Source organism: Scleropages formosus, chromosome 1 (assembly GCF_900964775.1).
Source record: "Scleropages formosus chromosome 1, fSclFor1.1, whole genome shotgun sequence".
Classification (NCBI taxonomy): Eukaryota; Metazoa; Chordata; class Actinopteri; order Osteoglossiformes; family Osteoglossidae; genus Scleropages; species Scleropages formosus.
Genome location: NC_041806.1, coordinates 41,827,106 through 41,840,149, shown reverse-complemented (window position 1 = coordinate 41,840,149; position 13,044 = coordinate 41,827,106). Strand labels below are relative to the sequence as shown.

General features: G+C 43.5%; 1 protein-coding gene across 2 annotated transcripts; it reads left to right on the top strand.

Annotated features, from left to right (window-relative positions):
• Positions 1-288: 288 nt before the first annotated feature.
• Positions 289-13,042, top strand: rars2 (arginyl-tRNA synthetase 2, mitochondrial). Of its 2 annotated transcripts, XM_029254786.1 has the most exons (20): positions 289-444; positions 703-776; positions 923-1,025; positions 1,687-1,774; positions 1,918-2,014; positions 2,212-2,267; positions 3,802-3,885; positions 4,925-5,001; positions 5,660-5,818; positions 6,763-6,869; positions 8,202-8,297; positions 8,877-8,937; positions 9,042-9,118; positions 10,107-10,231; positions 10,821-10,888; positions 11,398-11,507; positions 11,770-11,865; positions 12,038-12,112; positions 12,187-12,250; positions 12,402-13,042. In XM_029254786.1, exons 1-20 carry the CDS (start codon positions 409-411, stop codon positions 12,486-12,488), a joined length of 1,740 nt encoding a protein of 579 aa, XP_029110619.1. In that variant the 5' UTR covers positions 289-408; the 3' UTR covers positions 12,489-13,042. The 2 variants fall into 2 exon arrangements, with proteins under 2 accessions (XP_029110619.1, XP_029110617.1); XM_029254784.1 differs by lacking the exons at positions 289-444; positions 703-776; positions 923-1,025; ... (1 more) ...; positions 1,918-2,014; positions 11,770-11,865 and having other exon boundaries at positions 2,218-2,267.
• The last annotated feature ends 2 nt before the right edge of the window (positions 13,043-13,044 follow it).

The following is a 13,044-nucleotide window of genomic DNA, read 5'->3' as shown; positions in this document are numbered from 1 at the left end:
AAAAACATAGTGAGTGTCCAAGATCAATTAAGACATGTGGGTCGATTAAGCTGTATACGTAATAAAAAGTAAAACGAATCAAAACAACGTATTTTCAAGTTAAAAATCGCGCTCTCTGTTTGAAACAAAGACGTGTTGCTTGTAGCCCATATGACGCGGTCGTCTAGAAAATGACGCTCTCATTGGTTCATTTTTGTGGGTTGTTCATAAAACGAGTGCGTCGATTGGCTAATAAAAATCGATGTAAGGTCAAAGGTTCAAAAACACGGAAGTGTGTTAAAGGTCATGTGGAAAGGATTGCACATGGCGCCGGGTGTCATCTAAAGATTTGTTGATTTTCGTGGTTATTTTTTTTTTTTTTTATTTACTATAAATTTATGTTTTTTTTATTGTAATTAAATCGAACTCATGGCTTGTTTTTTCCGAAGAAATATAGCATCGAAGGTAACGATAAATATATAACATCATGATTCTGACTCGAAATCTAGAGAAATGAGTCACAATTCACTAACATAAGTTGCCTACTAGGAGGTAATCATTGTACCACCTAGCTGTGTTAATGTTGCATTTCAGCTGTTGTTTAATACTTTTTATGTTTAAGGTCTGCTAAGTACCTAACCTACTCTTCCTCCTATCATGCAACTGTGAGGTACACTGTTACACTGAGGGTAACACAATTCAGACAGTTGTCTTTCTTTTTAGCTCGCCAAGGTTTTGAGACATCCTGAAGAGTCCTTCATTTCCTCCATCTGCGCCATCCCCGTCTCTAAGAAACAGTTAAGTGTGTGGACGTACTGTATGTTCCCTATGCCATCCAGTGTCGCCCTTTTAACATGTCATCATGCACCACTTTCCTTTTCGTTTTGAGTGACATCTTCATCCTTTCACCGTTTCTCAGTTGTGTTTGTGTGCAAATTTCCAGACGGTCTTCAGACTTCCGGCTGTCACTGAGCCGCCTGCGAGAAAATGGATTCATCTCATCAGCTGAAGATATTCAAAGGCAGGCAGAGGGCCTGGCAAGAAAGGTGCCGAATATCTGCCGTGCCGGAGCGAGACCTGCTGTAGAGTGTGTACAGCAATACATCTCGCACACTAGTGGCGATTTAAAGCCACCAATGCACCTGAAATATGTCTTTAGACTGCAGGCGCAAATAGGAGCACCTGCACTTTTTTACCCGTTTTACATAATAGCTATGAAAGAGATGAACGAGTGTCAGTCGTACAGTGTTGGAGTAATTAGTGAAGGGAAGCTGCCTTCTTATGTTGTGTGATCATAAGTAATGTTAACTAGTGAAATAACTGTCCATTCTAATGCGATTTAGTGATATTTTAGCATAAATGGGTGTCACTTTTGGATCTTAGGAACACATGAACGTTTTTTAGCACAAAAAATGATGGTAATTATGACTTTCTGCCATGAAAGTTCACATAACGGAGAACACCTTACCTTACAGGAACACTTCGCCTTTTTTGTAAGGTGGGGGGAAGGTGTCCGTTAGAAATACATATATGTGAACCAGACATCATCCGGTAATATAGAGCGTTTATACCCTACGAAAATACTTGAACGGTGTGTGATCTACAAAGAATAAAGTATGCATGGGACGTGACTAAACGTTTTTTTTAAATATGTATTGCAGGCTTTAATCTCTCCCCCCCCCCCCCCCCTCTTTTTCCATTATTTAGCTGAAACGTGATACTCTGTTAGAGGAAATAACAGTTGGGCGTGGAGTGATAAACTTTAAAATAAACAGATCTGTCTTGATACAGGTAAGTAGAATATTTTCCTTGTTCATTGTAATGGTGCAGTAAGATCCCTGTACAACATTGTAACCATGTCAGTTTTCATGTGTAACAGAAAAACTATTTTAACATCCCCATACACTCTAATATATATGTGTGTTTTTTTTTTTTTAGGAAATTTTAAAGAGGTATCAAATGGAAGGCATAGATTTGGACTAAAAAGTGAACTTTTCAGAGGTCACCAGAAGGGAAGAACTCTGGTAGAGTTCAGGTATGTTCCCTTATGTCTTCATGATGATTTAGGCACAAGAAGATTGTACAACATTTAAATGTAGCTTCTGCAATTTAACTCCATTGTTGTACAACTGTTTTCATTTTTTTTATATAAACAGCCACATGCATTGTTTATTTGTTCTGTTTTTGTTTAAACGTGTGTGTGTGTGTGTGTGTGTATATTTGTTTTAATAGTTCACCAAATATTGCCAAGAAGTTCCATGCCGGACACCTGCGATCTACTATAATTGGTAAGACTCGAGAGTTTTTTGTGACACATATTTCACAGTGAAGCCTTTTTTGGTTCTCTTGTGGACTGCAGTACATAAGAGCCACTGAATGCCCTTCTTGTTTTTAGTTACCATTTGGGGCACAATTGTTTTTCAGTCCTCTAATGCCTTCTGTCACCAGAGGAGGGCATACTGAACGATGCGTCAATGAGACACACACACACACATTTTCGGAACCGCTTCTCCCATACGGGGTCGCAGGGAACCGGAGCCTACCCGGCAACACAGGGCGTAAGGCCGGAGGGGGAGGGGACACACCCAGGACGGGACTCCAGTCCGTCGCAAGGCACCCCAAGCGGGACTCGAACCCCAGACCCACTGAAGAGTAGGACCCGGTCCAACCCACTGCGCTACCATGCCCCCATGCGTCAATGAGACGCAACCCGTAAAGGCCATTCTCTAACGTGCTCGTTTTGAGTTACAGTTCGGCTTTACGAGGACTTTCATTTAATATCCCTGACTCGGCTTAGTAGAAATTCCTTTGTGTTTATGAGGAACGCGTAGAATTTGTGCTCCTCCGTAATGTACGATGGTGAACTAGAGTTCAGAGAGAGTCCGTTTTTGTGTGGCCTGCACCTGGGAGTCCGGCCTGCACCTGGGAGTCCAGCCTTCCCCATTATCTTCTAGATCTCTTTGGCATCTCCTGGGGTCATGCTACTGTCCCAGCATTCCACGGCAGAAGATATTACACCAGCTACAACCGACCAAAGAATAATTATAACTAATGTGAACTACTCTGTCTGTTTCAGTCTCATTTGGTGATGCAGGTATCCCCCGCTTCTTGAAAGTTTGCTTTATGCCACTTCGCTTTTCCGAAAGACCTACATCAGTACCTGTTTCCGTTAACAGAAAGAAATCCGAAACGGATTTTAGCTTCACGAAAAAAGCAAAAATAGCGGTCAGCATTTGTTTTACAGCCAGCCGTTATAGAGGAAGCGTGCGCCCCGAGCAGTGAGAGTAACGCCGCCGAGCTCCTTCCCCGGGAACTACACTAAGCATCTCGGCATCCAGCCGCCATAGCTTTGAACTGTCCATGAGCATCTCGATTTTTTTTATCTCTCTCGATTCATTCGATCTCTTTATATCGATTTATTTTGTGCATCTTTTAGCAACATGGGCTCTTCTGATACCTTAGGACACATCATTCCTGCTTTACTGTATGTTGGTGGTATTTTAGGTTTTATGTGTTATTGGTATGATTTGATAGGTTATGTTTAGGCTCTGGGAACACTCAGATTTTTTCCCATATAAATTCATGGTAATTGCTTCTTCGCTTTACGTCTTTTCAGCTTATGAAAGGTTTCATAGGAACATTTTACTTTCGGATAGCGGGGGAAACCTGTATTGTAGCATAAATGAGTGTCGCTTCGGGGCCTTAGGCATTCGGTTTATGAAAATTCACATTATTGATGATCTTTTAAGTTTCGGAAGACTTTGCTTGACATTATTTCTTAAGGGTTACTGTTATGTCACCAAATGTTGTTAAATTTCTCAGGTAATTTCATTGCCAACTTGAAAGAAGCCCTAGGAAATGATGTGATAAGGATGAACTACCTTGGAGACTGGGGCTTTCAGTTTGGTGAGTTTGGGTAAACAATCTTTGGACAGATTTTTTTTTTTTTAAAAAAACTAATGACTGTGTAAGAAGAAGGGGCCGAGACAGTCACCAGGATTGCTAGAGAGGGGGGTTTTTACTGGTCTGAAGGACAGCAGACAGAAGGGGGAGGGGGAAGCGGAGGGCGCAGGGAACTGGTGTCTTGTGGGGGTGCTCGGAGGGGGAGGTTGTGGTCAGGTTCGCTGTGGGGACCGGGGTCGTGCTTTCTCTCTCTCGTGTCCTGGGGTCGTCTTCAGCATTAACTCCTCAGATTCTCTTCTCTCCTCACTGGTTGAACCGGGGGAAGAAATAGGGGCACTGATTACGTTCAGCTGCTGTTGTTCCTTCCCTGGCTCCGCTCCCCCCTTCCCACCGCCCCGGCGTGTTACAGACTGGTTATGTAACAGGTTTCTACCATTTCAGGTAACACTTTATAGAGAAATAATTGGCAGATCAGGTTACAGGCTTGTTATTGTTCCACCCTTAAATAGTTGGCACCCATATGCCTATAACTGGCGTTAGGCAAACACTGCAACGTTTCGATGAAACGGACTTGGTCAGATGACACATTTTCCCAGGCCACTCCAACTCTCACACTCATTATGAGGTGGCCAACTAAAGATACTCCACCCAAGTAAAGCAGGTATTTTGACCTTTGCTTTCCACTCGTGCATCTTAATACAAAAGCAGTTGGTGGCAGATGAGAGTAAGCCTAAGTTGAATGTATAACCTTTTGAGCGTAGTGGATACTGTTTTTAAAGCATTTAAACTGATTAAAATGTTTTGAAAGCTTTGGAGTAAACTTGTGATTCATGGATGTTGCATATTATTTGATTTAAACAAAATATATGACGTTCTGAATTTGTGTTTAATTACAGCTAGAATCAAAGACTGAGTTTATTTATTTGTCTTTTTAAGTATTTAAGGTCTTACTGCACATCTGGGATGCTGATTTCTCTAGTTGGACAGAACCATCTCTGTGTCAGGAGGAGCAGTTCCAACCTCTCTCTTTGCTTTGGTGCAGGTCTGCTGGGAGCTGGCTTCCAACGCTTTGGCTCACAGGAAAAATTAAAAGAGAATCCCTTACAACATCTTTTTGATGTAAGGTGTGACTCCTCTTTGTGTCAATGAGGTGTCCGTAGAGCTGCCGATGCAGCGCCTATGTGCTTCTGCCGTACTTTTGTCAACATCGTGCCATGATGCCGTGCCATGCAATGCCATGCCAAAACATGGCCAGTTAACAGGAAGCACACTTGCTACCAGAAGGTTGCTAGTTCAGTTCCCGGGAGTGGCTCTTGTCAAACCTTTAATGCTGCTGCAGTTACTGCCATTATATCAATCTGTATACTCTAGTGATGAAGCAAATCTGCCAGAATAATGTGGGAATAAGATCCATTGTGAAAGGTTCCCCAAAATGATGTTCTGTATACTAATTCATTGAGCCCAGTCTCGATGCCTGGAGGCTGTTCTGCATACAGACTTTAATATCTGTAGCACTTAAGTGCTTTTAAACAAGTCATTTCTCCAGTTGGATCCAGCTGTTCCAGTTCTTGGATCATGCCAGGACTGGGGACGGTGGGTTTTGGAATGAGTTCCCTTTCTGTGTAGCAGCTACTGAGCAGAGTTTCCTTCTGAGATTAAGAAACATTCATTCATTCATTCATTCATTCATTAGATTTAGTCCTTTTCATGTGTCAGCACATTTGTTTTCTTGCAGAGTCCAGGCACCCCTCTGACCTCTCACCTTCACCTCTCACAGGTGTATGTCCAGGTTCACAGGGAAGCAGAGGGGGAGGAGTGCATCCACCAGGCCGCTAGGGACTTTTTCAGGGCTTTAGAGCAAGGGGAAGAGGAGCCCCTGTCGCTATGGAGACATTTCCGGGAGATTACCGTGGCGGAGTACCAGCGGGTTTACAATGTAAGTCCGTGTACACTACAGCTGAGCTCTGTCCCAGTGTGTGTCCCTGCTCAGCCCGAAACAAGGCAAATTAATAGCCGATGGAGGACAGAATGCGGGGGGTGCGGTGGCGCAGCAGGTTTGGCCGGGTCCCACTCTCTGGCAGGTCTGGGGTTCGAGTCCTGCTTGGGGTGCCTTCCCATGGACTGGCGTCACATCCTGGGCGTGTCCCCCTCCAGCCTTGCGCCCCGTGTTGCCGGGCTAGGCTCCGGTTCACTGCGATCCCGCTTGGGACAGGTGGTTCTAGACTGTGTGTGTGGGACAAAACATGCGTTGAGTATGCTCAGTACTGGAGATTCAGGGTGGGACAGAGTGCAGGCTGGCATTTAACAGCTTTGTGTAAGAAAGTTCAAGATTAACATGGCAACGTAGCATGCTCACATTGGAATGCTGAATAGAGTTGGTCACCGTGTAAATGGCATCCAAGATACCATTTAGCAACAATATCTTTATTACTGTTAAACTGGCTTACAATTGTTACTTAATCTAGAGTACCCAGGAGGGGTGGGCAACCACTGGTCTGTGGACCCCAAGAGGTTTTTTCTCCCTCAACTTTCAGTTGGGAGTTTTTGTTCCTTTCCCCGGTGGCCAGTAGGTATACTTATAGCTCTATAATAAGTTCTTCATTATGGTAGCCATTAGTCGACTGTCTTCTTTGTTTGTATCTGTTTTTCTTGCTTTATGCCTGTGTTAAAGTGCTCTGTGTCACTGCGTGAGAAGAGTGCTCTATGAAAATGAATTGAATTGAATGTAAAGTAAATCATAACGATCCCATATCATGATGTCAGTTTTGCTTTATTGCTGTACAGCGCACACAATACAATGTCAGTTTTTTTCCAAGGGGGGAAACGTGTTAAATGTACAGTTGTGAGTGGTGTTGTGCTGCCGTTCCTTCTCTGGCCCAGCGTTTGGGGGTCCGCTTCGACGAGTACTCGGGGGAGTCGTTCCACCAGGACCAGGTGCTGGACGTGCTGGAGCAGCTCAGAACGCGAGGCCTGCTGAAAAGCACAGAGTAAGTCTGCGAGCCGCCCCCCCAGCAAAGCGCCCTCTCCGGACACACGGTCACCACAAAGGGAAAGCGAACACGGGTTCTTGGCCACTTCCTCCTATGTTCTTCTGCCACCGTTTCTCTTATTTGCAGTGTCCGACATTCATTGTATTTTGTAGTTTCAGCTGAGTCAACAAAAGGGATCTGCACTTTCATTCAAATGTGTCTGATAATGTACAGTGACATGATGGGGGGGGGGCATAAAATCCCATGCCTTTGTTGAAGGTAACTTATGGAGTTTTTAGAATACATTTGTGCTCATAGAATGGTCACATGACAGTCTGAGGTACAGTATTAGGACTAACACTAGGTCAAACGTAACAAAATGGAACAAACTACTACCGGATTAAATTACAGGAACTCAGTGAAGTGTTAGAAAGAGGGCAGCGAGTGACATGTTAAGTGTGTGCGCGTATCTATGGGCTTAACATGTTATTTTTATGGGTTTTCTCATATCTACATTATGTTCTTGTGATGTTGATTTAAGTAGTGCCAAGCAGGTGGTTACCAAGGTCACAGAACACATCTTCCTGGAGTGGTTAGCACGTTCAGGGCAAACAAGATGTTCTCCAGCTGATAAAGATCATGTTCTGTGTGTTTAGTGCTGTTGCATTCTGTGGGATCGCTGCTGGCAAACGGGTGTTGATGATTTAATTTAAAGCACTCTGTCATAATGATCTTGACATTTGTAAGTTGCCTTGGACAAAGCGTTTAACAATAATAATCCTGATGTTATTTTGACTGGGAAATCTGAAAAAAGAAAGGAAAAAATGATTTAAATATTCACATTACACTGAAATGTGTTTACATTTTTATTTATTTAGCAGATGCTTTCCTCCAAAGCAGCATCCAATGAACTCTATGTAGTGTTATCAGCTCACACACCTTATTCACCGTGGTGACTTACACTGCTAGGTACACTACTTACAGTGGGTCACTCATCCATACATCAGTGGAACACACTCTCTCTGTCACACACTATGGGGAACCTGAACATCACCTCTTTGGACTGTGGGAGGAAACCAGAGCACCTGGAGAAAACCCACGCAGACACAGGGAGAAAATGCAAACTCCACACAGATTGAGCGGGGATCGAACCCATGCCCTTTCGCACCACCCAGGCGCTGTGAGACAGCAGTGCTATTCACTGTGCCACCATTAATGCGATGTGACTGTATTAACCAGGCAAGAAACATACTGTAGTGCTATTAAATATGTGAAACATGACTTAATATTTTGTGATGGAAATGATATTAAATGCTGTCTTGAATGAACACAGTTGACTGGGATTTGCAGGAAGGGAACCAGCGTGGTGGATCTGTCTCCTGCCCAGGACATGTCCTACTACTCCACTGTGCTCCGCAGTGATGGGACGTCGCTCTACATCACCAGGCAAACAGCTCTGCTCCGTCACTTAGCTTGAAAAACCTGACGTTGGCTGCAAAAATATCCTTCCAGTAAACATGATAAAGCTGCTACTGTACCAATTAAGACAGTTTGCTTGTTTGAATAGGAGTAAAGTGTTATTTGCTTGCAAAGTACAGGCAAAAGAGTGATGCGCCAGCTGTGGGGACAGCTGGTAGTGTAGTGGGTAGACCTACTCCCTTTGGATCCAGAGGTCACATGTTTAATTCCCACCTCCAGCTGTGGTACCCTTGAGCAAGGTACCTGCTCTAAACGACTTCAGTAAAATTGCCCAGCTGTATAAATGGGCAAATAATTGTAAGCTTGTAACTGTAATAATTGTAACCTTAACATTGTAAGTTGCTTTGGAGAAAAGTGTCAGATCAATGTAAATACAAGATGTAACATTTAACCTATTTTCCATTTGACATTATCAATATTGGTGTGAAAACCACTCTGCTAATAGAATGTGTAATACAGATTTGTGTTTTGTGAAGGACAGGTTATATTAAACGTGGAAAAATCAAAAATAAAACCCAAACAAGCAGATTTCTGTATTTCTTGCAGGGATCTTGCTGCGGCTGTCAGTCGGAAAGAGCAGCATGCATTTGATGAAATGATATATGTGGTAAGGAGGACTATGGAGTGATCAGTTCGCTGTGCTCTGGAGCTGAGATGAAAAAGGATAAGGTTCCTAGTAAATCTATGTCTTCATGTGTGGTTTTTATGTAGACGGATAAAAGTCAAGCAGGCCATTTCCGGCAGGTTTTCGAGATCCTGCGTGCAATGGGATATCGGTGGGCCCAAAGGTAAGTACGCAAACACAAACTAAGGCACAAAACCATCGTTGGAAATACTGCTGAATGTGTGTACAACTGCATTTGCACAGAGAGGGAAAACCGCTGTCGTCGCGTTTCGGTTGCGTTTTTTTTGCATCACTGAAAATTTCAGTTGTACTGTTTGTCTGTTCTGTTCAACTGGTTTGTGTGTGTCGCAGCCTGGATACATTTTTAACAGGAGTGCCCGATCTTTAGCTTCGAAGGAGACGTCACAGCAGAGTTTCCTGTACATACTAACTACATACATATGAAAATAATTTAATTGAAAGTGGATTTTATGATTCTGATTGCAGTCATTTTTCTACAGTTGCAGTTGTTCATTATTAAAAATGTTTGTCAAGATGAATTTTTTTTTTTGCACTGATTTTATCTAGTTAGTTATTAAATACTAAACTTGCTTGGTGGGTGCTGAGCTGCCTGTGTTGTAGTTTCACTTTGTGGTACAATATAATCTGTTGTTGTGGTTGTCACAGTAGCAATCAGTAGTAAAAAAAAATTGTTCAAGTGAAATGAAGCATTGCCATAGGGGTGACATTTGCTGCAAGCTTAATTCAAATTACAGACCAAAAACTATAGGCAAATTTTAAGGTCCTTGAGGGGGCATGTTTTTTACCTCTTTGGTCAAGCTGATTAGTCTTGAGTTCATCTTTTAAAGCACTGCAATGGATTGGAGAATGCTATGCTTCCAGGCTCGGCTCTGGACCACTATGACCCTGGAGTGAGTGAGGGAGGGAGGGAGGGAGGGAGGAAAGAGCTGCTGTGTTTGTGGTTCAGGCAGGGAGCTACGGGTGAAGTGGTTGTGATGAGAGTAACAGGTCTGCAGAGGAGATACGTTTGGAGAAGGTAGTCTGCAGCTGAGGCTGCAAGATCCATTTGTGTGTGTGTGTGTGTGTGTGTGTGTGTGTGTGTGAGAGTGTGTGAGTGAGATTGGTCACTGAGTGATCCTTTTCTGCCACAGCTGCCGCCATGTGCCCTTCGGCCTGGTCCAGGGAATGAAGACCCGGAAGGGCGAGGTGGTCTTCCTGGTGGACGTGCTGGATGAGGCCCGGAGCAAGATGCTGAGGAACATGCGGGAGTCTACAAGTGAGGATGTGTGGCACTACTTTTTCGGGGGGGAATCCAGAAGGGAGCAAGGAGGATAAAGAGAATCTTTGTTTATGTTGAGCTCCCAGCTGAAGCACATGCACTGCTTTGTGGTTTTCTTACACTCTGCCCAACACCGTGATATTTATCTGTAAATTCTGCTTTTCCCAGAGAACTCGCGCGCGCGCACACACGCATTGTCTGAACCGCTTGTCCCGTACGGGGTCGCGGGGAGCCGGAGCCTAACCCAGCAACACAGGGCGAAAGGCTGGAGGGGGAGGGAACACACCCAGGACGGGACGCCAGTCCACTGCAAGGCACCCCAAGCGGGACTCGGGACTCGAATCCCAGACCCGCTTCAACCCACTGCGCCACCTCCCTCCCAAGAACTCGGTTAATGCATATTTATAATGTTTTGCAATCTGTGGGGAATTTGTCAGTTCCCAGAGTTACACTTATAAAATAAAACACAGTTTCAGGGATGTTTCTCAGAAAAGATCAGCCTGTGAAGTACATGCATATATGGCACTTTAAATCTTTTACATGTTAATTTTGTGCAGTGTTTTCCTGTATTGTTCGTTTACTTCAGCCACCAAACATCTGGAGGACCCTGAAGACACCGCAGAGAAAGTGGGAATTGCTGCTCTAATAGTTCAGGTGAAATGACCTCCAGGGACATTCTCTCTCAAGTTTCCACATGTGAATACACTCCAACACATGGGATGCGGCACATAGTTATAAGAATGTACTTCATATAGTGCTGTGAAAATTTTTTTTTTTTTTTTTTTTCCGTTTCATTTCTTATGTCAAATTTTTAGCACAAATTTCTTTCAAGTCTTCCACCAAAATCTATTAGATAAAAGGAACCTAAGTGAACAAATGACATTTACATTTCAATTATTTATTTAATGAGCAAAGTTATCCAACCCCAATTGGCACTGTTCGAAAAAGGAATTGCCCCCCAGCTAGATGAACCCAAGAAAAGGGTTAGAGTTGGCTGACTGGACACATCCAAGCTTTACAGCCTGTCCTGCTCGGTGTCAGCATCACTTAATCTGACCATCACCCTTGAATAATTTTGAGCAGCACTGTACCTGATTGCCACTGGTCAGTATTTAGGAATTACAAGGCACGAAACCCACGCTATACTTCGGCTCCCGCTTCAGGACTTTAAAGGTCCCCTTGAATCGGACTACAAGTTTGACTGGGACCGAGTTCTCCAGAGCCAAGGAGACACTGGGGTCTTCTTGCAGTATACACATTCCAGACTGTGCAGGTAAGGCCCCCACGGGTTGGAAAATACTGCTTTAGAAAATCTTGATGCAGCCTTTATAGGCCAAGTAAAGTAATCAGTCATAAGGAGCTTCGTGGTGTTTTGACAGCATATTGTGCTGGGCAAGGAATGCACAGTGTTACATGGACCAGGTTTGACTTAGTTGTGGTTAGAACAGTTGTCTTTCCAGTGATGATTAGAAAGGTACATATTTGTCAAACTGTACCCTTAGACACACTAGACTTTTTCAGTTGTCATGTTTCAGCTTAATGCGAATGCATGGAAATGAAGGGGAGGGTCCCTGCGATCTGACACTTCTGCAGGAAAGCCAAGGCATTGTAATACTGCAGCATCTGCTAAGGTGAGGTGATGCGCTCTCTGTTGTACGCTGGATGCTGCTCCATGCCGCCCCGTTGCCCTTCAGTATTAACTGTGCTCGAACAACAAGACTCCTCAGGGTTGGGAAAGAAACCAGTTCATCTTGTATAATGTGTAAGAATGATGTGCCAACTATGCCCTTTGCCACTTTTCAGGTATGATGAGGTACTTTGGCAGATTTCACAGGACCTACAACCAAGATACCTGGTCAACTTCCTTATGATCCTCAGGTAGTGTGTTATTTAGTGTGGCGAGATGGAATTTGTTTGCTTTAGGGTGTGACACTCCTTCCCCTTCCTTCCAGTCATCTGGTGGCTGCAGCCCTCAAGGCTTTACCAGTGAAAGGTAGTCCTCCTATGATGGCTCAGGTGAGGGATTAATAATTCAAGTAGCATGGAATTCAGTTTGCACGGGACCTGTTTTTTTTTTTTTTCTTTTTCCTTTTCCCTCTATACTCCATTTCAGTGATGAAACATTGTGAAGACTTTGTACCTTTCATTTCCTCTCTTGCACTGACAGGCTAGACTGCAGCTGTTCAGCAGTGCCCATACTGTACTGGCCAGTGGCATGAGGATCCTTGGAATCACACCTGTACAAAAGATGTAACAACACCTGCCATTCCTCTTTTTGTCTTGCCATGATATTTATACATGCTTGGGTACTAAAAGCATTGTTTCAAGTGTTGGAGTAAAAAGGAGGAAACTGGATCATGTTTTATTAAATTCCTTTATTGTCATGTACAGTAAGGACCTCTGCTAATACTTTAATCTTCATTTCTGAACTGTAGTATACAGTATTATTTGGAAAGATCATGGGTTCCCCTGTTAAAGAGGAATAGTTTTCAGCTTTTAACTTGATTTGGTAATGTATTAAAATACATAATTCAAACCCTGATTAGGTGCATGAATCCAAAATTTTCAGTTAATGTGTCATACGTAGTGTTTGACCACTTTGTGCGATAAATGATTTAACACATAACATGACAGTCAGTGCTGGGTGCAGATCTTTTTAAGTACAACACAGCCATGGTACATAAATGAATGCACACTGCAAGCTGATGCATGAAACTTCCAAATTGTTTCGAGTTACAACAAGTGTAGCTCAAATACTTATAGGGGGGCATAAAAAGCTTGCAGTGTGTCTTTTCTGCAGGGCTTGTGAC